This window comes from Stomoxys calcitrans, chromosome 3 (assembly GCF_963082655.1).
Source record: "Stomoxys calcitrans chromosome 3, idStoCalc2.1, whole genome shotgun sequence".
In the NCBI taxonomy this organism is placed as follows: Eukaryota; Metazoa; Arthropoda; class Insecta; order Diptera; family Muscidae; genus Stomoxys; species Stomoxys calcitrans.
The window spans coordinates 196,806,236-196,831,919 of record NC_081554.1 but is presented as its reverse complement, the minus strand read 5'-3'; the positions used below and the strand labels follow the sequence as shown (position 1 = coordinate 196,831,919).

Sequence of the window (25,684 nt, the reverse complement as noted above, 5' to 3'; positions counted from 1 at the left end):
TGCTTTCAGAAAATGTATTTTCAGAATAAATTCTTGGTCACTAAACCATTTACAGAAAAACGCCCCGGTGGCCGAGTTGATAGAGTGCTTAGATTGCCAGTGCGGAGGTCTTGGGTTCGATTCCCACCAAAGGCCTTGGTCTGCCGCTCCGGCTTTAATATGATTCATATCAGGCCATACAGCTGCCTTATAGACCGATCTGCCGCTTTAAGGTCTTAAGGAAATAACAGGCTCATTTATTTTCTAACCTAACTGAATGTGGCAATATTTGACCATATATATATGCCATATGCAGTTGTTGTTGTTGTATCAGTGTGTTGTACACTGAGACCATATAGACCGATCTTCGGATTTAGTGTATTAGTCCCATATTTAGAGGATTCATTGGCCGATTTCACTGAAGTTTGAAACTGTGGCATGTATAAGGACCCTCCATAACTAAAGTAAATGGGATCCACATGGGCCCATATTTGGCTATAGCTAACACCATATCCGTTAGTTATGACTTAATAGGATTTTGTATATATTCTTGGTGGTAGGTATCCAAAGTTCAGCACTACCGAACTTAAAGCGTTTTTACTTGTCTTTTGTGCTCTCTATACAAAATATACAACTTAAAATAGAGATCTCCTAGACCATAGTGCATGGTCTCCCTACTTTTGTTTTGTTTTGTGCTTTGGGTGTGACAAGATTTGCTGCTGTGTCTCATTTTGTTTCAATTTCAGTTTCATTTGAGGCTGCTTAAGTGGCAACTTTAATTTTCACGCTCTACTTAGGCACGGTTTTTCGCGCCATTGTACTTTTGTAGCAGATGGGTTTTTTAATCGGTTTTTTCTGTTTTTTCATTTTCACCTGACGTTTTTCACCTTTTTTTTTTGCAACATTTTTTCCACTTAGTCTACGTTTGTCTTCACCATCCTGTCTGTATTTAGATTTACACAGCACTTTGGTGTTTGTTGCGGTTGAGATATTTGCCTCTCTTTTTGCAATGGCCAACTATTTTGAATGTTTTTTTTTTCGCTATTTGCCATTAACCGATGTAGCTAAGGTTGGCCAACCTTTTTTTTGTATTGTTTGTTTGTGTAAGAATTACTGTTGCATTTGTTTACCCGCTAAATATAGATTTTTTGTAGCCTGTATACTGAGGTCCATGTTAGCTACGTGAGTTTGTAAAACTAATTAAAATAACAAACATTGACTGTGTGTGAAAGTATCACAATTTCATTCGTTTCGGTATCGCAGAGCATTGTTAGCTGTTTCAATTACTTTTGGGCATAAAAGGATTTAAATTTCATTTTATTTCCTGATGTAGGTTTATTTGATTTCCGTTGCCATTGAATGGCATGGAAAATCGTTTTAAACAAATTCCCGAATTATTTCAGCAACAAGTGATGCAAGGTAGCAGCTTCGAGTAGCCACCATCATTGGTCATACTGATTGTGGCATACCATGATTTGGAATTAACGAAAATCTTAAAGAATTTCGCATTACCTCGTTCATCCGTCACTCCTCTTATATGTTCAAGGCTAAGGATATAGTCATCAAATTTCGCACATTTGAGAGCCAAAATTACAGATGAGCCATGTCCGTCCGTCTGTCTGTTGAAATCACGCTACATTCCTTAAAAATGGAGATATTGGGCTGAAACTTTGCACAGATATTTTTTTTTTGTCCATGAGCAGGTTAGGTTCGAAGATGGGCTAAATCGGACTATATCTTCATATAGCCCCCATATACACCGATCCGCCGATTCAAGGTCTTTGGCCCATTAAAGCCAAATTTATTATCCGATTTTGCTGAAATTTGAAACAGTGAGCTGTGTTAGACCACTCGGCATCCATCTTCAATTTGGCTTTGATTGGTCCAGATTTGGATATAGCTGCCATATAGACCAATCTCTCGATTTTAGGTTTTGGGCCCATAAATTATTTATTATCCAATTGTGCCAAAATTTGAGACAGTGAGTTGTGTTAAGCATTTTAACATCCTTCCACAAGTTGGCCTAGATCGGTTCAGATTTGGTTATAGCTGTCATATAGACCGATCTCTTTATTATTCTTTATTTAATGTTTTCGGGCCATAAAATGTGCATTTATTGTCAGATGTCGTCGCTTTGAAATTATATATCAGATTCGCGTTCTATTCTAAAATACCTTTTATTTGGGCCTCAACTTGCAATGGGCAGCAAATACTTCCTATTTCGATGGTATTATGGGGGTGGGGTGGCCCCATAAATACTTTTCCTGAATATTGATACCAAACTCGTGCTTTACATCCAAAGACCTTTCATTTGTGCCGCGTATTGCTATGGTCGTAAATTTGTCCTCTTTGGGGCATGTTCTCGGAGATAGGCGGCCCCCAAAAACTTGATCCCACATCTGGATATCAGATTCGTTTTCTACACTCAAATATCTTTTATTTAAGCCCTATATTGCCATGGTCAGTAAATAAGTCCTGTTTGGGGGGTGTTTTGGGGAAGGGGTAGACCCCCAGAAACTTGGTCCCACATTTGGATATCACATTGGTATTCTACTCGCAAATACCTTTCATTTGAGTCTCATATTGCCGTGGTCGGTAAATATGACCGATTAAGGGGTGTTTTGGGGGTTGGAGTGGTCCTCCTAACATTTGGTCCGACAATTGGATATCAGATACGTTTTCTAATCTTAAATACCTTTCATTTGAGTCCCATATTGTCGTGATTGGTGTATACAAATATTTGGTAGGTTTTAGGGTAGGGCGGCCCTCCTAGGTACCCCATCCGAAATTTGGATACCAAATTTGTATTTTTAGGGTACTATATGAGAGCACATAAAATTTCGCTTAGATCGCACCGTCCATCTCCGAGATCTGGCGTTTCTGAAAATTTGAGGAAGGGGGGGGGGGGGGGGGGTCCGCCCCCCACCCCCCCCTCCATATATCAAAAAATGTAGTACCCTATTTTCACCATTCATTATGCACCATCTGTGAAAATTTCAAGAAAATCGGTTCAGTCGTTTCTGAGTTTATAAGGAACACACAAACAAATCTACAAACACAAATTGATTTTTATATATAAGAGATATACTAGGGGCTTAAGCCCATTGGGTCGTGAAAATTGGTCACCTAGGCCCTACAAAATTTTGTTCGGGCTGTCAATAGGGCATTTATGATCCGATTTTAAATTCGATATCGTTCTAATTTTTCATTTTTTAGGGTCTTATGCCTATTATCCGATTTCGCTGAAAATTTAATTGGTAAGTTGCTTTAAGTCTCCCAACATCCGATCCAAATATGGTTCAGATCGGTCTAAAATCAGATACAGCTGCCATATAGAGCAATCTGCCGATTAAGGGTCTTTAGACCATAAAAGCCGCATTTATAGCCTGATTTCGCTGAAACCTGGAACAATGAATTGCTTTGAGTCTTCCGTCACCACACCTAAATGTGGTCCAGATCGGATAATATTTAGATATAGCTGTCACATAGATCGATTAGCCGATTGAGGGTCTAATGCTCAACAAAGACGCAATTATAATCTGATTTCGCTAAAATTTGTAATAGTGATCGAACGAACTTCGTCGCTCATTTTATGGTCTCTGACATCTATTTTCGAGGTGACTTGCACCACTTAAACTTTCCATTGTAGTAGGTTAGGTAGGTAGGTCTTGATTTGTAATCCTCGGGTCTTTTCCATGATTTGGCTCAGTGTGAGAGGAGAAGCCATAGACCACAGTTTCAGCCAAATTAGACGTACAAGCGGACGGAAGGACATAAGGACGGACAGAGGTAGATCGACTTAAAGTGTCATAATGATCAAGAATTTACATATTTGCTTACAAATATTCATATTTACTCGGTCCTAGACGAATATTCGAGGTGTAACAAACGCTATGACGAGATTAGCATACCCCATTTTTTGGTGGAGAGTATACAAATGTTATAAATTTTTTAGTCTTACAATTTGGCTTTATATAGAAAAGTATAGATGTTTATTTAACTGTATTAAAAGTTGTTGGCAAAGATTTATCAAAATGTAATAAAATTCTTTAACGTCCTTTAAGGATTTTTCGCTAAAATCCCTAAATAAGTTATAAAAGTATTAATTCAACGAAAACTTTGTCATTTGTTATGCTTTCTTGCGTACGAATAAAATTCCGCCTACATTCAGGCTTTGGCAGAAAAAGGAAAAAATGAAAAGAAATAAGTTGTTTAATTGCTAATCTCATCATTTGAATTTGTTTTCATCATCAATTTAGCCGTTGTGCTTTTTTTATTTCCAAGCTAAAACGAGTGCTGCATTGCCTTTGGTGTGAGTTTTATGTTAATAATCCACCTTTTCTTTCATTTCCTGGGTGCTTGTTCGTCGTCTTTTTCTTCCGAAGTGAAAAACCATCGTTCTAGAGTTGAGTTAAGTTTGGAAGATGGGCTTTTTTCCCTCAATTCAATTCCCCATTAAATTAACCATATTCTCTGTTGGCCTCACTGCCTTTTATGGGTTCTTTCATTTGTTCTTCGTTTTCTTCGAAGATAAGTAAAACAAGAAAGAATTAATTAAATTCATTTGAAAATTAAAAATTCATTTAATTTTTCTGAACCCAAATAGCCTACAAGGATCACAGACAGGCAGAAAGGCAGGCAAGGAAAAAAGGCGATCCCCAAATAGCAAAGAAATGAAAGTCTTGGAAAAAAAGTGCTCTGCAGAAAAGAACATGACGAGTTGCTCAAAGCTATAATTTTGCCGTTGTTAAACTTTATAATGATTTCTTCATTAGCCGCCATCAGACGTTAGTCTGACTGAGAGCCTTGCTGGCATATAGAGGAAGGACACGACTTCATTTCGCATTCCATTTCGAACTTTGTCCACTGATGTGAATGTCGTCAGTGTCTTGCTCTCATTATTATCTCCCCTTTTCCTCTAGTTTTTCTTTTTTTGGTTTTCTTGCTTAATTTACACCACCACCATGGGCCCAAAACTCCGCAAACACACCACCGTAGACGAACCAATATCCTTGATTTTCACTTCCTGTTTTTCTTAATTTCTTTAATTTCCAACTTCTTGCTTGCACAACTCGGTCGGTGTAGTTTTTAATGAATCTTTACATACGGCATTGTCCTTTTTTTACTTTGGTCTTGCCAGCCTTGACTAAGACAAACTTTTCTGATCCTTGAGGACTTAGCGCAAAAGGTACGATATTCGCAAAAAGGTGGCAAGCGGGGTGGAAATGTGGTAATTGCAGCAATGCCTTGGCTTAAACATAAAATTAAAATTTCGGTTGTCTTTTCAGTGTCGTTGACGACTTTCTTTCTATCTGTTTTTGTTTTTCTTTTTTTTTGTCTTCGTTGGGAGTAAGTTTTAAAATAAAACATTAGCCAATTAGTTAAGTAAGAGAGAAGTACAACGACGAGAATTGCTTCTTTCCTGGTGCTTTGCTGTATATACGAAAAGTGTGTTAAAGGGACAGACATAAGGCTCCATAGGATGTGAAGAGGTGATGGAGGATGGATTTTATTGACACTGCACAGTGGGAAACCACTTCAAAAAACAAGTAAAAGCGTGGTAAGTTCGGCTGGGCCAAGTTTTTTACCCGAAATCTCTTTGTAGGTAAACAAAAAGTAAGGGATAAGATTTGCGATGATATTGGAGCTACATTAGGTTTCGGACTCAACCCTTACCCTTACCCTTAAATCCCCATGGATTTTTTTACCCTTACCCTTAAATCCCCATGGATTTTTTTTTATGCTTGCAAAGAATTGCATCGTACAGAGGCTCAAGAATTATATTAGGGTGGTAGGTTTATATGGGAGCTTTATTAGGTTTTGGACCGATAAGAACCATATTCGGTACATCTAGGAGGTTATAGGAAAGGTTCTCTCTTACCCTTACCTTTTTCTCCTTGTACCAAGTTTTATAGCCAGAAAAATGGGATAAAAACAAGAAATCCCCATGGATTTTGTATATGCTTGCAAAGAATTGCATGGTTCAGAGGCTCAAGAAGTATATTAGGGTGGTGGGTTTATATGGGAGCTATATCAGTTTTTAGACCGATAAAACCCATATTCGGTACATCTAGGGGGAAAGGTTCTCGTGCAATATCTCAACCAAATCGGATAATAATTGCGTTCCTTGTAAGCTCAAGAAGTATATTCGAGTGATCGGTTTCTATGGGAGCTATATCCAAATCTGGACCGATCTGAGTCAAGTTAAAGAAGAATGTTGAAGGGCTTAAAACATCTTACAGTCCCAAATTTTGGCGAAATCGGACAATAAATGCGCCTTTTATGGGCCTGAGACCTCAAATCGAGACATCGGTCTACATGGCAGATATATCCAAATCTGAACCGATCTTGGCCATATTGCATAAAGGTGTCGACGGGCCTTATACAATTCACTGTCCCAAATTGTGGCAAAATCGGACAATAAATTCGGCATGTATGGACACACAATCTTAAATCGAGAGATCGGTCTATATGGCAGCTGTATCCAAATCGAAGGGTGCCGAAGGGCCTAACACAACTCACTGTCCCAAATTTCAGCAAAATCGGATAATAAATGTGGCTTTTATGGTCCTAAGACCCTAAATCGGCGGATCGGCTATATGGGGGCTATATGAAGATATGGTCCGATATAGCCCATCTTCTAGCTTAACCTGCTTATGGACAAAAAAAGAATCTGTGCAAAGCTTCAGCTCAATATCTCTATTTTTAAAGACTATAGCGTGATTTCAACAGACAGACGGACGGACATGTCTAATTCGTGTTAGATTTTTACGCTGATGATGATATTTCGATGTGTTTCAAACAGAATGACAAAATGAATATTTCCCATCCTTCGGTGGTGGGTATAAAAAGGGCTCATTGAGGACGATCCTTGGCTTTGAGGTCTTGAACCGATTTCTCGGTTTCGCTGAAATTTCATACAGTGCGTCGCATTTGACTTCAATATAAAATTGCCCCGCGCCTTTTTTTGACCAGATGTTTGGTGGTTAAAGTTAGTCCCAGCAATTTTCTATTTTTTTTTTAAATCTTTTAACATACGCCCACTGTGCCCCGCTTACAAACTCGCACTCTAAGAAAAATAAAAAGCTCGCATAAAAACTTTTGCATCTTTACCGAGTATAACCTCAAGTTACAGTTTGCCATGTGGGTGGTTTTATTTACTTCCGTTGTCCATGGTCCCGGGCCAAAGGCATTGCAGTGAGTTGCTAAATTTCTTAGTTTTGTTCTCAGTGAAGCAGTAATAAATGTGTAGTTAAAAATGACGATTCCTCATTGCTCATTGCCACATGACGTTGACTTATGCGGAGAAGCTGCGATGGTTGGCGTCCAATGCCATCACGGATGGCTAGATAACATTTTGAATAATGGTTGAGCATTTAGACGAGTGTCATCCTGTGATTTTGCTTGAGCAAGTTTGTGATTCATTTCAATTTAAGTTAAGACATTATTTCTGTTCAACTGCCGCCTGCCCGAAACTGTTTTAAACAATGCCTTAATTAAGGCTACCCAACTCCCTGAATACCTTTGAATTATATAATTATTGTTAATTTTGCCACATTATATTTAATATTTAATTACTTTAGAAATGTTGTGTTATTCTTGCCCTTTCCGCTCAGCTTGTGTAGAGATAATACAATGGTAACACCTAATTATAGGCTTTGCTAAAAGGCAAAAGCCTAGAAGTATGCTTTTAAATTTTTTCATAAATTATGCAAAATAAATTGTTGCTCATAATATTCTCCCAGATACACACACACATATATACAAATTTAAAAAGTATTCCAAAAGAAGTATGGGAGGAGCATACTTTAAAACATATGCCCAGCTATTCATTTTTTGTTTAACATTCCACTTTTGTTGTGGTCAAATGCCAAAATCCGTAACGCAAAAAAAGAAACCACAAAAAGAGCGAAGCATAAATTTAGATCCATAAAAAATATTACGTATTTACTCACCAAAAGGTTAAAAATCACCTATCAAAAATTGGATTAACGAGAAAGAGCAACAGTAAGGAAGAGAACGAGGGGAGAAAAGTTCCATTTTATTACTAGCCACAAATGATAGCATACCCTTGGGGTGGGGGTCACATGTCTGTGGTGTAAGTAACAGCATATGATTTGTTCTAATATACAGTATGGCATCTTTTTTAGCCCAAAAGTTTTTTTTAAAGATGATGTATGCAAAATGCTTTGAAAGCTTTATGTGAATTTTTGGGATAAATTGAATTAGGGGCAAATTTGCCTTTTAACAAGAAATTTATATTTTTAATCTTTGATGCTTACTAATTGAAATATTTTGTAATAATAATGGGAGCTTCCACAAAATGTGTCCATTTGTTAACCGGTTCTTTCGCAAATTTGGCAGAAAGGATTTTCTTAATCCTTAATCCGAAACCGGCCCATATCATATCATATCATATCATATCATATCATATCATATCATATCATATCATATCATATCATATCATATCATATCATATCATATCATATCATATCATATCATATCATTTCATATCATATCATATCATATCATATCATATCATATCATATCATATCATATCATATCATATCATATCATATCATATCATATCATATCATATCATATCATATCATATCATATCATATCATATCATATCATATCATATCATATCATATCATATCATATCATATCATATCATATCATATCATATCATATCATATCATATCATATCATATCATATCATATCATATCATATCATATCATATCATATCATATCATATCATATCATATCATATCATATCATATCATATCATATCATATCATATCATATCATATCATATCATATCATATCATATCATATCATATCATATCATATCATATCATATCATATCATATCATATCATATCATATCATATCATATCATATCATATCATATCATATCATATCATATCATATCATATCATATCATATCATATCATATCATATCATATCATATCATATCATATCATATCATATCATATCATATCATATCATATCATATCATATCATATCATATCATATCATATCATATCATATCATATCATATCATATCATATCATATCATATCATATCATATCATATCATATCATATCATATCATATCATATCATATCATATCATATCATATCATATCATATCATATCATATCATATCATATCATATCATATCATATCATATCATATCATATCATATCATATCATATCATATCATATCATATCATATCATATCATATCATATCATATCATATCATATCATATCATATCATATCATATCATATCATATCATATCATATCATATCATATCATATCATATCATATCATATCATATCATATCATATCATATCATATCATATCATATCATATCATATCATATCATATCATATCATATCATATCATATCATATCATATCATATCATATCATATCATATCATATCATATCATATCATATCATATCATATCATATCATATCATATCATATCATATCATATCATATCATATCATATCATATCATATCATATCATATCATATCATATCATATCATATCATATCATATCATATCATATCATATCATATCATATCATATCATATCATATCATATCATATCATATCATATCATATCATATCATATCATATCATATCATATCATATCATATCATATCATATCATATCATATCATATCATATCATATCATATCATATCATATCATATCATATCATATCATATCATATCATATCATATCATATCATATCATATCATATCATATCATATCATATCATATCATATCATATCATATCATATCATATCATATCATATCATATCATATCATATCATATCATATCATATCATATCATATCATATCATATCATATCATATCATATCATATCATATCATATCATATCATATCATATCATATCATATCATATCATATCATATCATATCATATCATATCATATCATATCATATCATATCATATCATATCATATCATATCATATCATATCATATCATATCATATCATATCATATCATATCATATCATATCATATCATATCATATCATATCATATCATATCATATCATATCATATCATATCATATCATATCATATCATATCATATCATATCATATCATATCATATCATATCATATCATATCATATCATATCATATCATATCATATCATATCATATCATATCATATCATATCATATCATATCATATCATATCATATCATATCATATCATATCATATCATATCATATCATATCATATCATATCATATCATATCATATCATATCATATCATATCATATCATATCATATCATATCATATCATATCATATCATATCATATCATATCATATCATATCATATCATATCATATCATATCATATCATATCATATCATATCATATCATATCATATCATATCATATCATATCATATCATATCATATCATATCATATCATATCATATCATATCATATCATATCATATCATATCATAGCATATCATATCATATCATATCATATCATATCATATCATATCATATCATATCATATCATATTATATCATATTATTTTTATTTTATTTTTTTTTAATTTTATTATATTTTGTTTTATTTTTACTGATGAACTATTCTCCTCTGTTTTTGTTCCCATATGAGTCCTTTGCAATCAATCTAATGCCATTATCAAACATTCTCTTCTTGTTGTTTACGCACACTAGCACACTTCCATGTTGCATGAAAATGACAAGTGTTCTGTTTGAACTTTCTCAACATAATGACACGTCAATATGTTTGAATATGAAATGAACCGAAAAAGCAATATGACGCATACATGAACGTTTCACCAACACGCCAAAACAAGTCCATATCAGTCCATGCAACACTTCGACTCCAAATATAACAGAATTTCAATGAGACCTGGGCAGCAGTAGTGTATGTTCCATGTGTAAGTAGTATTGTTAATGTTTGTCTGTGTGTGTGTTAGTCTGGGAATCTGTTACCTAGAGACGAAAAGGCAAATTGCGTTGCTACCGCAATCAGCGCAATCAACCATAAAAACCACTTTGCAGCATCTCTTATGCGTCTGTTGATGGTAGGGGTGAGGACATAAGAGGCAGCGTGTGTCCAGTGAGTCCAGTACAAGGCTCGATGGCCATACAAAAACAAAAAACACCAAAATCACAATATCCACAACCGCTACCTTGACTCATTTGCCCAAACACAGGCACACTTGCTCACACACACATATGTATATATATATATATATATAGGAACATTTACAAAGGCACTCAGTTTTAGCCTTGTTCGCCATCACTTGAGTACTTGACAACCAATCGAACTACAACGAGGGCCACTTTTCGGGCCCTAGACAGTCGGTTAAAACCTTTAGCATTCAAAAGCCATCATATCAGCGGCCCTCTTTGCAACGAACGTACCTACATGTACTTCATTTTCATTGGTCGTTCGGTGTTGGACAAACTAACGACGCACCACGACCACAGCTGACCGCAAAAAATCAAAAGCATTTAAAACAGTTAACAAACACTTTTACACACACACACAAATATGCACTCATACACTCACTTATGCCTTGTTGTGAATGCTCTTTATCGGTTGTATGTACTTGTGTATGTGTGTGCGTTTGTGACTATGCAAAATCTCTTGCATTGTTTGCCCAACTCTTGAGGGACTCGCACAAGGATACTTCAGTGGGCGGGTAAGAGGGGATTGTCAAGGGAAGTCAACTCATCTTTGTGTCGCATGCGTGCTCACACATAAGGCAATTAATAATTTCCACATGGCCGCGTTTTAATGTCATGTTGGCCCCCTTAATTAAGGATGACAAAGGACTTTTTCGCGTAAGAAAATTGTTTATGGTTTTATTTGTTCTCTCTCTCTCTCTGTGTCTCTCTTCTTATTCTTACCTGGAAATTTGTACAATGCAACCTCATTGCAATTAATCTCGATCAGTGTCGATGTTTCATTCGGTAATCCGGCACATTGACACATGCTATTTAGGGGGCAGGAGTAGAGAATGTCTTGAGGTGGTGAATTAAAAAGAGTTGCAAAACCGCCGCCGCCACCACCTCCAGGTATTACGGGTGGTGGCCCTCGTGCTGCTAACAGGTTTGAGGCACTGCGGGGCAGACGGTAGCCAGGACCCAAGGCTCCTGGACCGCCGCCATCGAATTTCCAACAATCGGCTGTGGTGCGAAACCAATACAGCAAAGAAATCGATATAATTAACAGTTGAGGACGTTGATAATCCATTCTGTAAACAAAAAGATAAGACGAAAAAGGGTTATGGTAACAGTTTTCTCATAATATTTTAAAATTAAGTATAAAAAAATCATATAATTAACTGAAGTCTTAAACGCTATGTACAAGAATTCAACTTTTTTTAAACATTAGGGTATTTCTAAAATTATTTTTGGGTAATTGATTCGCAGCTTTAGGATTAAATTAATTTTATTTATGATGTATTGTATACTCCTTATCGTTCATTTCCATTTCTACTTTTCATCTGCATTCAAAAAGAGGTGATTTATATACTCGCCTAATGGCTCACACGCAATGTCTAAGGTTAAACTTGGTCCTGTGTTGGAGTCGTTAATAAGTCTTGAATTTTGTTTGCAAATATTAAGTATTCAAAAAGTTGTTGTAGCGATCTATTGTGATTGTCGCAAATAAATGAGGTTGTTCACGCTAGACGGACTTGAGACACACGCAGACCTTCCTAAAGGCGGTTCTTACAAAAATATTGAAGGTTGACTTTATTTCAATGTTTTAGTTTTTGCTATTTTACATGGTAATGTTTGAATTAAGTGTGTGTTGCCAATTTTTTTTGGCATGTCGTTTTCATTTCCCTCTCCCTAGCCTACGTGGCAAAAAAAACTGTTATGCTCATGTGAAGTAAAATTTTTGCATTTTTATTACTGTCATCAGATGAATTAATACAGGGCCGTAAACGCCTTTATGTCACATTTACAAGACAATATTACCAGGCTGAAAACATATCGCAAGCGCAAGGCAGCTGCAGAGTTAATCCTTGGTGTTTTTTTTTGTGTTCAAGAAGACTTTTATGCAAATTTTAGCATCATATACCAATATATGTATACATGCAACCCTGCCGAAGTTCAGCGGGGATGACACGCAAGGCCTATGTTTCTGTCAATGACATAGAGTGTGGGTTTCTTCATTCAATTTGGGGGAATAACAGCAGAGGACCGACCCCCTGGCCACAACAGTCTCATTGACATCAAGAACTTGAGATATTTGAAAATGTGAATGCGCAGTGCATACATTTGGTTTCACACATGCCATCGTGTGTTTTCAAAATTCTCTGTGTTTAAAAGGCTCTAAACCTAAATTCATATTTTGTCCATTAGGCCAAGTTGACATGCTTAAAGCTGCTAAAAAAAACGAAAAAAAACAGACTCAATGTTGCAACAACAAAAAGAAAGCGTGATTGTGGGTGTGAGTCTTAATGTCGTTGTCATTAACACGGTTTATATTAAGCGATATTTGGATGTCAAAAAAGTAGTGTCTTGTAGTTTTTTTCAATTGGGTAATTCGTGTAGTTAACCTCTTTTCTGGCGCAATAGCAGACAAGCAACATTTTACTTCCCTCGTAATTTATTTAATTTTTATTACCTACAACTCTACTGTAATACAAGATATTATAACTAAGTGCATTTGCTTGTAACACCCAGAAGGAAGAGAGATAGACCCATTGGTAAGTAAGCCGATCGACATAGAATCGCTTTCTGATTCGATTTAGCTATGTCCGTCTGTCTGTCTGTCCGTCCGTCCGTCCATCTGTCTGCCTGTGCATGTTAATTTGCTTGCAAAGAAGTGATCGCAATTTTCACCCCATCGTCTATAAATTTTTGGCCTTGAGACGAAGCCTATCGAAATTGAAAAACAAGTAAAAAGGTGTTAGATACCCATATACCCACCACCTCGGGTATATATATAAACCACCTTTCGTCAGAATCCGGTGAAAAATGCATAATTAATGCCTCCATAGTAGCATTATCGAAATATGAACGGACCAAATTCGACATGGATATTGAGTGGTCTAATAAGTACAAGTCAATGTTAAATTTTGCAGAAAACAAGTAAAAAGGCGTTAAGTTCGGCCGGGCCGAACTTTGGATACCCACCACCTCGGGAATATACGTAAACCACTTTCATCAAAATCCGGTGAAAATTGTATACCTTTTGTCCCATAGCAGTTATATCAAAATATGTTCCGATTTGGACCAAATACTTATAAGTACAAGTCATTGTTGAATTGTGTATAAAAAAATATTGGTCTTTTGAGCTACATGCGATACGGATTTCGAAAAGCCTAACACAAGTCACTGTGTCAAATTTCAGTGAAATCGGATTATAAATGAGCCTTTTATGGGGCCAAAACTTTAAATCGAGAAATCGGTCTATATGGCAGTTATATCCAAATCTGAACCGATTTGGCCCAAGTTTCAGAAAAATGTCGAAGGGCCTAACTCAACTCACTGTCCCAAATTTCGGCGAAAAAGGACAATAATTGCGCCTTTTATGGACCCAAAACCTTAAATAGAGAGATCGGTCTATATGGCAGCTATATTCAAATCTGGACTGATCTGGGCCATATTGCAGACGGAAGTCGAAGGGCTTAACCTAACTCACTGTCCTAAATTTCGGCGACATCGAACAATAAATGCACCTTTTATGGTCCGAAAACCTTAAATAGAGAGATCGGTCTATATGACAGCTATATCCAAATCTTAACCGATCTGTGCCATATTGCAGGATTATGTCGATGGGCTTAACTTAACTCACTCTTCCAAATTTCGGCGACATCGGACAATAAATGAGCATTTTATGGGCCCAAAACCTGAAATCGACAGATCGGTCTATATGGCAGCTATATCCAAATCTGGACCGATCAAAGCCAAATTAACGAAGGATGTCGAAGGGCCTAACACAACTCACTGTCCCGAATTTCAGCAAAATCGGATAATAAATGTGGCTTTTATGGGCCTAAGACCCTAAATCGGAGGATCGGTCTATATGGCAGCTATATCCAAATCTGGACTGATATGAACCAAACTGACGAAGGATGTCGAAAGGCCTAACACAACTCACTGTCCCGAATTCCAGCAAAATCGGATAATAAATGTGGCTTTTATGGGCCTAAGACCCTAAATCGGCGGATCGGTTTATATGGGGGCTATATGAAAATATATTCCGATATTGCCCATCTCCGAACTTAACCTGCTTATGGACAAAAAAAAGAATCTGTGCAAAATTTCAGCTCAATATCTCTATTTTTAAAGACTGTAGCGTGATTTCAACAGACAGACGGACAGACGGACGGACATGTCTAGATCGTCTTAGATTTTTACGCTGATCAAGAATATATATACTTTATAGGGTCGGAAATGGATATTTCGATGTGTTGCAAACGGAATGACAAAATGAATATACCCCCATAAAAAAATCGGGATAAAGCTCCCATATATATGTTCGTCCGATTTGCTGAAATAATGCAATAAAATGGTCATTAGTTAAACGAATCTATCGAAATTTTGCTGAAAGGATTTTTGTGTGACTCTCGACATTACTGGTGAATTTCATAGAAATCGGTTCATATTTAGATACAGCTCTCACATATATATATCGCCCGATTTTCACTCCTGGAGCCACTACAAGCGCATTTATTGACCAATCTTTTCAAAACTTCGTGTAACGCTTTCCTCGACGTCTGTCATAGTATGTGAGAAGTTTTTTCAAAATCCGTTCAGATTTAGATATAGCTCCCATATATATGTTCGTCCGATTTGCAGTAATATTGCTATAAAATGGTCGTTTGTAAACCGACTCTCTCAAAATTTGACAGAAAGGATGTTTTTATGACTGTTGACATTACTGGTGAATTTCATAGAACTCAGTTCAGATTTAGATAAAGCTCTCATATGAGAAGTTTGCTCGAAATCGGTTCAGATTTAGGTATAGCTCCCATATATATGTTCGTCCGATTTTGAGAAATATTGCAAGAAAGTGCTCAGTTTTTAACAGATTCTTTCGAAATTTTGCAGGAAGGATTTTCTTATGGCTCTCATAAGATATAGCTGTCATATATGTATATCGCCAGTTTTTTGACCCCAAGAGCTACTGCAAGCGCATTGTTTTAACAATCTAGCCAATTTTGCACAACGCTTTCCTCGACGACTACCACATTATCTGAGAAGTTTGCCTGAAATTGGTTCAGAATTAGATATACCTCCTATATAATATAATAATAATGTTGTCACTTGTCAGCCGTAGTTATAACAGTTTGAACATATTTGCTCGCCGAGGTCCATCGAAATTTGTTCAGGATTGGATATATCTCCCACATTGTACTTATAGGGTAGGTTTAAGGTATTATACAGTCGGCACCGACCGACTTTTGCCCTTCGCTACTGGTTTGTTTAAAGGTTTAAAAACACGTTGAAGTCTTCAGCCTACATTTGAGTACCAAATATAGCTAGGTGACGTTTTCATTCCCTGCCTTGTTTTGGTTTTTTTTGGTTGGAAAATAAGAACCTTGTTGTTGTTTGTTAAAGGGATGCCGCATACCAAAACAGCGTCAGCTTTGTTTTATTGTTCACCATCATTACTTGAAATTGAAGAAGTAGGCAATGCGGGTGACGCTGTTGTCTTTATTTGCTAGGGTTTTGAATAATTTGGTGACTTTCCAACTGTTTTACAACCTTTGTTACCGCTTTGTTACTGTCTACACTCCACCTGGTTTGCCTTTTGGCCTCCACTTTCTCAAAAACAACTTTTCTTAGCATTGCTGTTATATGTCGCTTAGTAGTGTTTGCTAAGCACTCATTTTTTTTGCTAACAGCTCGTATAAGCAGGCATTTGCATGTACGTGTTGTGTCATGTGTGTGTGTTTCAAGCACATATGAACAAATTTTAGGGAGAGTGAGTTAGCCGGTGCCTAACTGAGTGCCTTTAGAGGTGATTAATTTTTTCAGGTTTTTTGCTTTTGTTTTTGGCATATTTCTTGGCTTTAGGATTTTGACTTTGTAATTGCACGCAACGTGAATGCCATTAAAGCACGCACTAATGAACTCATGCTTAGATGAAGACGAGAAGAACACGCACATACCTCAGGTTGAGACATGCACTCACACTCCCACTTTCGCTCCCAGCCATAAATGCAAATTTTGGCTGTTGTGCTTGTGTTTGACGTTTATTTGCATATTTTGACACGTTAATGTAATAAACAATGAATTTTTGTGCGACCCCACCATAGGCAGGGGTATGTGGGCCCTAAAAACGGTTCTCAGCTACCTCCCTTTTTTTTAAAATAACCAAATAAAATGAATAAATTGCCAAAGGCACACTTACTCTCTCACATTAAGAATAATAAATGCACAAAACACACACAGGCTCACACACATGCATGCTGGCTATTTTATATTCACAAAAGAGGCAATGACAAATTATTATCATTGTGTTTGGGCGAAAAATCAATTTTAACAATACCCAGATCTTTCATCATTGGATTTCTTGCCATTAAAAAAACCGAAGCGTAACAAATATGATTGTCCGGATATCGCAAAGCAATCAAAAAACATCCGATTAATGTATACATCATATTTATGGACATAATATATTCGCAGCATAAAGCATTAATCATGAGGACCGTTCCCGAAAGAAATCTCAGCAGAGTTTAGATCTTACATTTAAAAGGTTAAGGTAGTGTTGCAATTGGTGTTTCATATAAAAACCAGTAAGGAAAGTCAAAAGTCGGGCGGTGCCGTCTTTATAATACCCTACACCTACCGTATAAAAACAAAATGGGGCTACATCTAATTCTGAACAAATTTTGATGGACCTCGGCGGATGTACCCAGATAGATTGTTAAAATTCCTGTATCAAATTTCGAGCAAAGCAAATATGTTCCGAATGCAATAACTACGGCTGACAAATGACAACAAATTACCCAAAATTTGACGAACATATACAAGGGAGCTATATCTAAATCTGAACCGACTTCGAGCAAACTTTATGGATATTATGGAAGTCGTCGAGAAAACCGTTGTACAAAATTTTGGGAAGTTTGGTCAATAAATGCGCTTGCAGTGGGTCTAGGAGTGAAAATCGGGCGAAACACATATATGAGACCTATATCTAAATCTAAACCGATTTCTATGAAACTCGCCAGTAATATAGAGTGTCATAAGAAAATCCTTCCTGTCGAATTTCGAGAGCTTCGGTAAACAAATGGCCATTTTATTGCTGTATTACTGCAAATAGGACGAACATATATATGGGAGCTATATCCAAATCTGAACCGATTTCTATGAAACTTACCAGTAATATTAAGAGTCATAAGAAAGTCCCTCCTGCCAATTTTCGAGAGAATCGGTTAACAAATGATCAATTTATTTCTGTATTACTGCAAATCGGACGAACATATATATGGAAGCTATATCCAAATATGAACCGATTTTTATGATATTCACCAGCAACATTGAGGGTCGTAAGAAAATCCTTCCTGTCGAATTTCGAGAGCTTTGGTTAACAGATGGAGATGTTATTGCTGTATTTCTGCAAATCGGACGAACATATATATGGGAGCTATTTCCAAATCTAAATCGATTTCTTCCAATTTCAATAGGTTTCGTCTGTAGGCCGAAAAACATGCCTGTACCAAATTTAAAGACGATCGGATGAAAACTGCGACCTGTACTTTGTACACAAATTAACATGAACAGATGGACGGACAGACAGACACACAAACGGACATAGCTAAAACGAATCAGAAAGTGATTCTTAGTCGATCGGTATACTTATCAATGGTTATCGGTATACTTATCTCTCTTCCTTTTGTATGTTATAAACAAATTCACTGAGTTATAATACCCTGTACCACAGTAGTGGTATAGGCTATAATGAAGTTCATGCCTGGGAGCGTATGAGGAATAAATTGCTTCGAAAATATTATCAACAATAATACGCACCATTGTACCATGGCTCTCATGACAGAAATTTGTTAGACCAAATTTTAAAAACATTATTCAGTCAAATGTTGACCATGTTGCTAATGAAATTCGATGCCCAAATAAAATTAAATGGAATTCTAAGACAAGTGTGAAAGTTCATCGGTTCGTCGGACTATTTTTGGACGCTACAGCAGTTAAGAGTAGAAATATTACACTTAAAATTGGTGCAGATATATTTTTATACATCCACCATCATACAATGAGGGGCATGCTTATATAGTCACTTCGTTTGTAACACTTGTGACATTCTAAGTCGATTTGGAAATGTCCGGCCGTCCGCCCGTCCGTCGAAGTCACAATAGCGATCGAACGATTACGATTACAGATCATGTGGAAAATTTTTCACATAAACTCCTTATTGCTGCAGGTCGTTTGTGATTGCAAATGGGCCACATCGGATCAGATTTCGATAAAGCTCCCATTTCAACAGATTCCCGATTGGGGATGTTGAGCCTCTGAAAGCAGCCATTAGTATCCGTAAAGGCTGAAATTTTGCACGTGGTGTTCGGTTACGATTTCTAACAATTATACCAAGTACAATCCAAATTGGTCTTTAATCTGATGTAGCTCCCATATCAAACCATCTACCGATTTCTGATGATCTTTAGCCTAGTAAATTCTCAATTGTTATCCAATTTTGCAGAAATTAAACACGTATTTATCTGTTGTAACTTCCAACGTGCATTGTAAATATGACTTTAATCGGGGTGCAACACAATATCACAAATTCAACAACACAAATTCTTTGTTTGTTTGTCGGTTTGTTTGTTTGTTCCGTATCGACTCAAAAACGGCTGAACCGATTACCTTGAAATTTTCACAGATTGTGTAGATTCGTCTTGAAGGAGACTTAGGCTTTCAAATTTTTTGAAATCGGGAGGGGGGGCGGACCCTCCCGAAAGTACTACCCAAAAATAAAAGTGGTCCTATCGGGACAATATGAGATTCAAATGAAAGGTATTCAAGAGTCGAGTACGAATTTCATAATAAAAGTTGGGTCCAAGTACCTGGGGGGCGCCCTAGCCCCAAAACAAAATGGGACTCAAATGAAAGGTATTCGAGAGTAGATTACGAATATGGCCAGGAAGTAGGAATAGGCTTTATAGTTTTGTTGATGACGGAGGGGGCGGACCCACCACCGTTATTACAGCAAAAACATCAACTAAAATCAAAAGTGGACCGATAAGGACAATATGGGTATCAAATGAAAAGTATGGGGGAGTAGATAACGAATCTGGCATACAAATTCATTTCAAAGTATAGGGGGTCACTCCACCCCCACAAAAACGCCCAAAATGGGCACATTAACCAATAACGGATATATGGGACTCGGTTTGTTTGTTCCGCGTAGACTGAAAAACGGCAGAAACGATTTTCAAATTTTCGCATACTGTGCAGGTTGGTCTGCAAGAAAACATAGGCTATATAATTTTTCGGTATCGGAAGGGGGACGGACCCTCCCCCTTATGCCAAAAACGGAACCCAAAATCAAAAGTGGACCGATCGGGATAATATAGGTATCAAATGAAAGTTTTGGGAGAGTAGAATACGAATATGTTATTAAAATTTAAGTGCAAGTACCCATTGGGTAGCCCCAACCCCAAAACTTCCAAAAAACAGACATATCGGAATTTCTTTTCAATATGGGGTTTAAATGAAAGGTATTCGGGAGTAGATTTCGAATCTGGCATACAAAATCAAATCGGATTATAGGGGGTGACGCAACCCCACAAAAACTAAAAACGCCGCCCATATTCGAAAGTGGTCCAAAGGGCACATTAAGGGTATCAAATGAAAGGTATTGGAGACCAGAAAACTAATATGGTATACAAAATTGGGTCCAAGTACCCAGCGGGCCCCCCAACCCCAAAACTCCTCTAAACAGATATATTTAATGTTCATAACAATATGGGACTCAAATGAAAAGTATTAGGCAGTAGATTACAAACTTGGCATAAAACATTAGGTCCAAGTAGTCGGAGTTCGCCCATCCCCAAATACCACCAAATGGGCATATAAGCCGACCATGGTTATATGGGAATCAAATGAAAGGTATTAGGGAGTAGATTACAAATATGACATAAAAATTTGCGTTCAAGTCTAGGTGGCGCTTTTCCTTCAAAAGATATGCCAAATGGGTTATTTGACCCATTATGGCAATATGGGACTCAAATGAAAGGTATTTGAGAGTAGAAAATGAATTTGATATCCAATTTTGGAGCCAAGAGTTTTGGGGTACGCCCTAAAGCACCCCCTAAACTGAACTTCATTTCCGGTGGGAATAAAGAACGAATTTGATATCTATTTTCAGTGCAAAGTGCCGGTGGCCGTCCCAGCCCCAAAACACCCTTCAATCGGTTGATATTCACCGGGCATGGCAATAAGGGGCTCAAATTAAAATGATCTGGAAGTGCAGCACGATATCCATATTTGAGTCGAAATGTCTGAGCTGCCATCCCTCCCCTAATGAAAATAATACCCTAAGGAAGAACATTACCACCAGGAACCGAGAAGGGGCACACTTCTCACACATCAATGAAAGCTTTCCAATTTAAGTTTAATCTCAATGATAAGGGACCTTTTATAGCCGAGTCTGACCGGCGTCCCCCAGTGCGACAACTCTTTGGGGAAAAATTGTTAAATGACCCTGCATGGCATTGTACCTCGCAAATGTCGCCAACATTAAGAGGGGATATCGCTGTCCGATGTTCTCGCCAGGATTCGAACGCGTTCAGCCTGATAGGCTACAATGGCACGAATTCGATATCCGCATTCAGGGCGAAGTGTCCCCACACTAAAAAGATATTAAAAAGAAGGCACACCGGAGCGAGCCCAGTTGGGCTAGTAGCAACCATATGAATCGATTTTCTGATTTATTTTTATGGCTTTAAGAAGCTGAAATTGTTGCCTGCTTTGGCAGCAAATTGGTACCTAGAGTTGAGTTATGCCCAAGTTTATTATGTGTATATTTTTAGCATATGCCATGGTTCGGTCCGGCCAACATGTTTTAGCGAAATGTACGGAGAGATCATATCTTGATATAACACTTACATCGACACATCCTCTGATTAAAAGCCTTTAAATCTCCCGATTTTGCTTAAATTTGAAGCAATAACGTGTTTGAGAGCCATTATCGACACATTTCATTTCTTTGGCAGATATTTTTTGGCATTTAGGTAAAATTTTTGTTTACACCACCTTGGTGAGAGCACACATTCAACTTCCGTAATGTTTTGATTTGTGATTTTCAAGTGCAATGGCTCTTATGAATTGATAAAAAAACATTTTCATGCACATAAGTATGTGTATATAAATAAATAGACATATTATGTATTTGTGTTTTTTATGTGATTTTGTCAATTTGCTGTTTTTTTGTTCCTTTTTTGTGGTTGTTGTTGTCGTTTTGTGCTCTTTGCATTGTAATTTTCTTTTTGCCAATTTGTGTGTGCGCCATATCGTATTACGAGCATTGTTATGGAATATGCGAAACATATGCAAAGTGGGGATACATTTACATGGGGCAAGTGTTTCCATATTAGTATATATGCGCACACATACACGGACAACACACACAATTTCCGCTACATTTATATGTGGGCGACATATGGCCTCAAGGCACAGGCACCATGTGCCTTAAGGCCTTGGTCTGCAGGAGTGTTGATGATTGTGATGGTGTGACATTGGTATGGGAACCGGAAACATAACGATTGTGTTAATATTAAGCCTACGTACGCAGAATATTTAAATACAAAAAATAAATAAATATTCCGTGTTAAAGAAAGCCCGTTTAAAGGTGCCCTCTAAAAGCATTTTCCACATCAAATCAATTTTTCTTTCTCAGCCACAACTAAGGCAAAAACTAAGATATTTGGGGGTTGGGAACAAGAAACTTTCCTTTACTGTGTATGTGGAATAAATTTGCGATTGTGTTGCCATTACAAAGGAAATCCTGCTCTTTTTTATATTGTCATAAAACACGATATGGAATTACAATAAAAGCAAAATTGAAGATACTGTTATTTCTACCTAAGTGAGTGTAGTATTGTATTTATGGCATAGATTTTCATAAAACAGGAAGCAAATCAAATGGATTTTGTTTGTGTTTTTCACTTCAAGGTCAAAAAATATTTTCAGGATTTAAATAAGACAGTTTAACTTAACCTGTAGATAACTTTTAGCAAAACAGAAAAAAAAATTTTAAGAACAATTTTTGCTCGCTACCGAATTGGATATCAACTCCGAGCCATAAATTTCTTAAAATTTTTTAATAACATATTTTTTATTAAAAATAAAAAAATAAAGTCTAAGCCAATATGTTTTATAATAAATTAAGTAAAAACGTGCTAAGTTCGGCCGGGCCGAATCTTATATACCCTCTACCTTGGATCGCATTTGTCGAGTTCTTTTCCCGGTATCTCTTTTTAGGCAAACAAAGGATAAAAGAAAACAAATGCTATGCTATTGGAGCTATATCGAGTAATGGTCCGATTCGGACCATAATCGAGTCATTGTCATATTACAAGTCATTGTGTCAATTTAAGCCAAATCGAACAATAATTGGGCCCTTAAGGGGCTCAAAAAGTAAAATAGGGAGATCGGTTTTTAGTGGAGCTGTATCAGGTTATACATCAAGTGGTAGGAGACTCCTCGAAACTTGGTGTTAGAGATTTTAGAATGAGCACAGAAGATCGAGGCGCTTGGGACGCTATTCTACGTTCGGCTAGTGGAACAAATATTCTGTCATAGCCAATTAATGTAACGTAAAGTGTCAGGCTATAGACCGATGCAAACCATATTCGACACATATGTTGAAAGTCATGGGAGAAACTATTGCACAAAATTTCAGCAAAATCGGACAATAATTGCGACCTTAGATGCTCTGGTAGTCAAGATCCCAGATGGGTCTATATGGCAGCTATATCAGCTGTTGGAAGTCATAAAAAAACACGTCAAGGTAAATTTCAGCCAAATCGGATAAGAATTGCGCCCTCTATTGGCTCAAGAAGTCAAGATTCAAGATCGGTTTATATGGCAGCTATATCAGGCTATGGACCGATTTGAACCATGTTTTGAACAGTTGTTGAAAGTCATAACAAAACACCACGTGCAAAATTTCAGCCAAATCGGATAAGAATTGCCCCCTTTAGGGGCTCAAAACGTCAAGATCGCAGATCGATTAATATGGCAGCTATATCAACACGTTGACCGATATGGCCCATTTACAATCTCAACCAATTTACAATAACAAGATGTATTTGTGCAAAATTTCAAGCTACTGGTTATACTCTTTCGAAAGTTAGCGTGCTTTCGACAAACAGACGGACGGACCGACAGACGGACATGGCTAGATCAACTTAAGTTATTTATGGGGTCTTGGACAAATATTTCGAATAGTTACAAATAGAATGACAAAATTACCATTTTTACCCCATCCTATGGTGGAGGATATAAAAATGGCAAAACATAAAAGTTTCTCTAATAAAGAAAGTGCCATATTTTATCCAAAGTTGATGAAGGCTCTAAAAAAAGAACTAGAACACTATCAAATAATAAAGAAAAACAAGTAAAACGGCATTAAGTTCAGCCTTTGGGACACCCAACACCTCTGTTATATGTGTAAACCCTCTTTCGTTACTATCCGGTGAAACTTGGGTAACTTAAACACCTAAACTCGGCACGAACATTGAGTGCTTCAATTTTTGTACAAAATATTGGTCTTTTTGGCAGCTATATCCAAATATAAACCCATCTGAACCGTATAAGACACGGATGTCGAAAGACCTAACATAAGTCACTGCCCCAAATTTCAACGAAATCGGATAATAAATGTGCGTTTTATAGGGCCAAGACTTTAAATCGATAGATCGTTCTACATGGCACCTATAATCAAATCTGGGACGATCTGGACCAAATTAAACAAGGATAAAAGGCAATATCCGTCGTCACATCTTAATAGTGGCTGGTCTCTATTAATTTTATTTCGGTCCCGAGAACTTATATACAAGTAAAATTTTTAGACAATAAATCTACTTTTAATGGGATTAAGACCCTATATCTATATAGTCTTATCGGACTCATATGTGGGTCGGATGTCGGGTGGCTAACACTATTTCAAATTTCAACGAAATCGGTTAATTAATGAGACCCGGTAAATAATTCAGATCATTAATCGGCAAATCGGTCTAAATGGCAGCTATATCTAAAAATAGTCCGATCTGAATCATATTTGGGTCTGATGTCGGGAGGCCTAAAACTACTCACTGTTTCCAATTTCATCGAAATCGGATAGCAAATAAAGCATTTATGGGCATTAGATCCCTTATCGGAAAATCTGTCTATATAGCAGCTATATCCAAATATGTTCCGATTTGGCTCGTTCAAATATCAGCTCAGTATCTCAATTTTTGAAGGCTGTAGAGTGATTACAACAGACGGAAGGGCAGACACGCGGACATCGTTAAATCGTCTTAGAATTTTACAACGTCTTTAAAATTTGAGATGTTGAGTTGAAATTTTGCACGGACTAATATTTATACCCTACAGCACCTCTGTGGTACAGGGTATTATAATTTTGTGGTATTTGTTTGAAGCGCTAAGAAGGAGAAGAGCTAGACCCATTGATAAGCATTCCGATCGATGCT

The 25,684-nt window shown here is 36.5% G+C and overlaps 1 protein-coding gene across 5 annotated transcripts in view; it reads right to left on the bottom strand.

Moving 5' to 3' along the window:
* LOC106088335 (chaoptin) overlaps positions 1-25,684 on the bottom strand; it is a 350,599-nt gene that overhangs the window by 79,287 nt on the left and 245,628 nt on the right. For all 5 annotated transcript variants that reach the window (XM_013253813.2, XM_059364327.1, XM_013253803.2 and 2 more), the window contains one exon: positions 11,916-12,262. In XM_013253813.2, the coding sequence (XP_013109267.2) occupies positions 11,916-12,262 (347 nt within the window). The remainder of the gene's footprint in view (positions 1-11,915; positions 12,263-25,684) is intronic.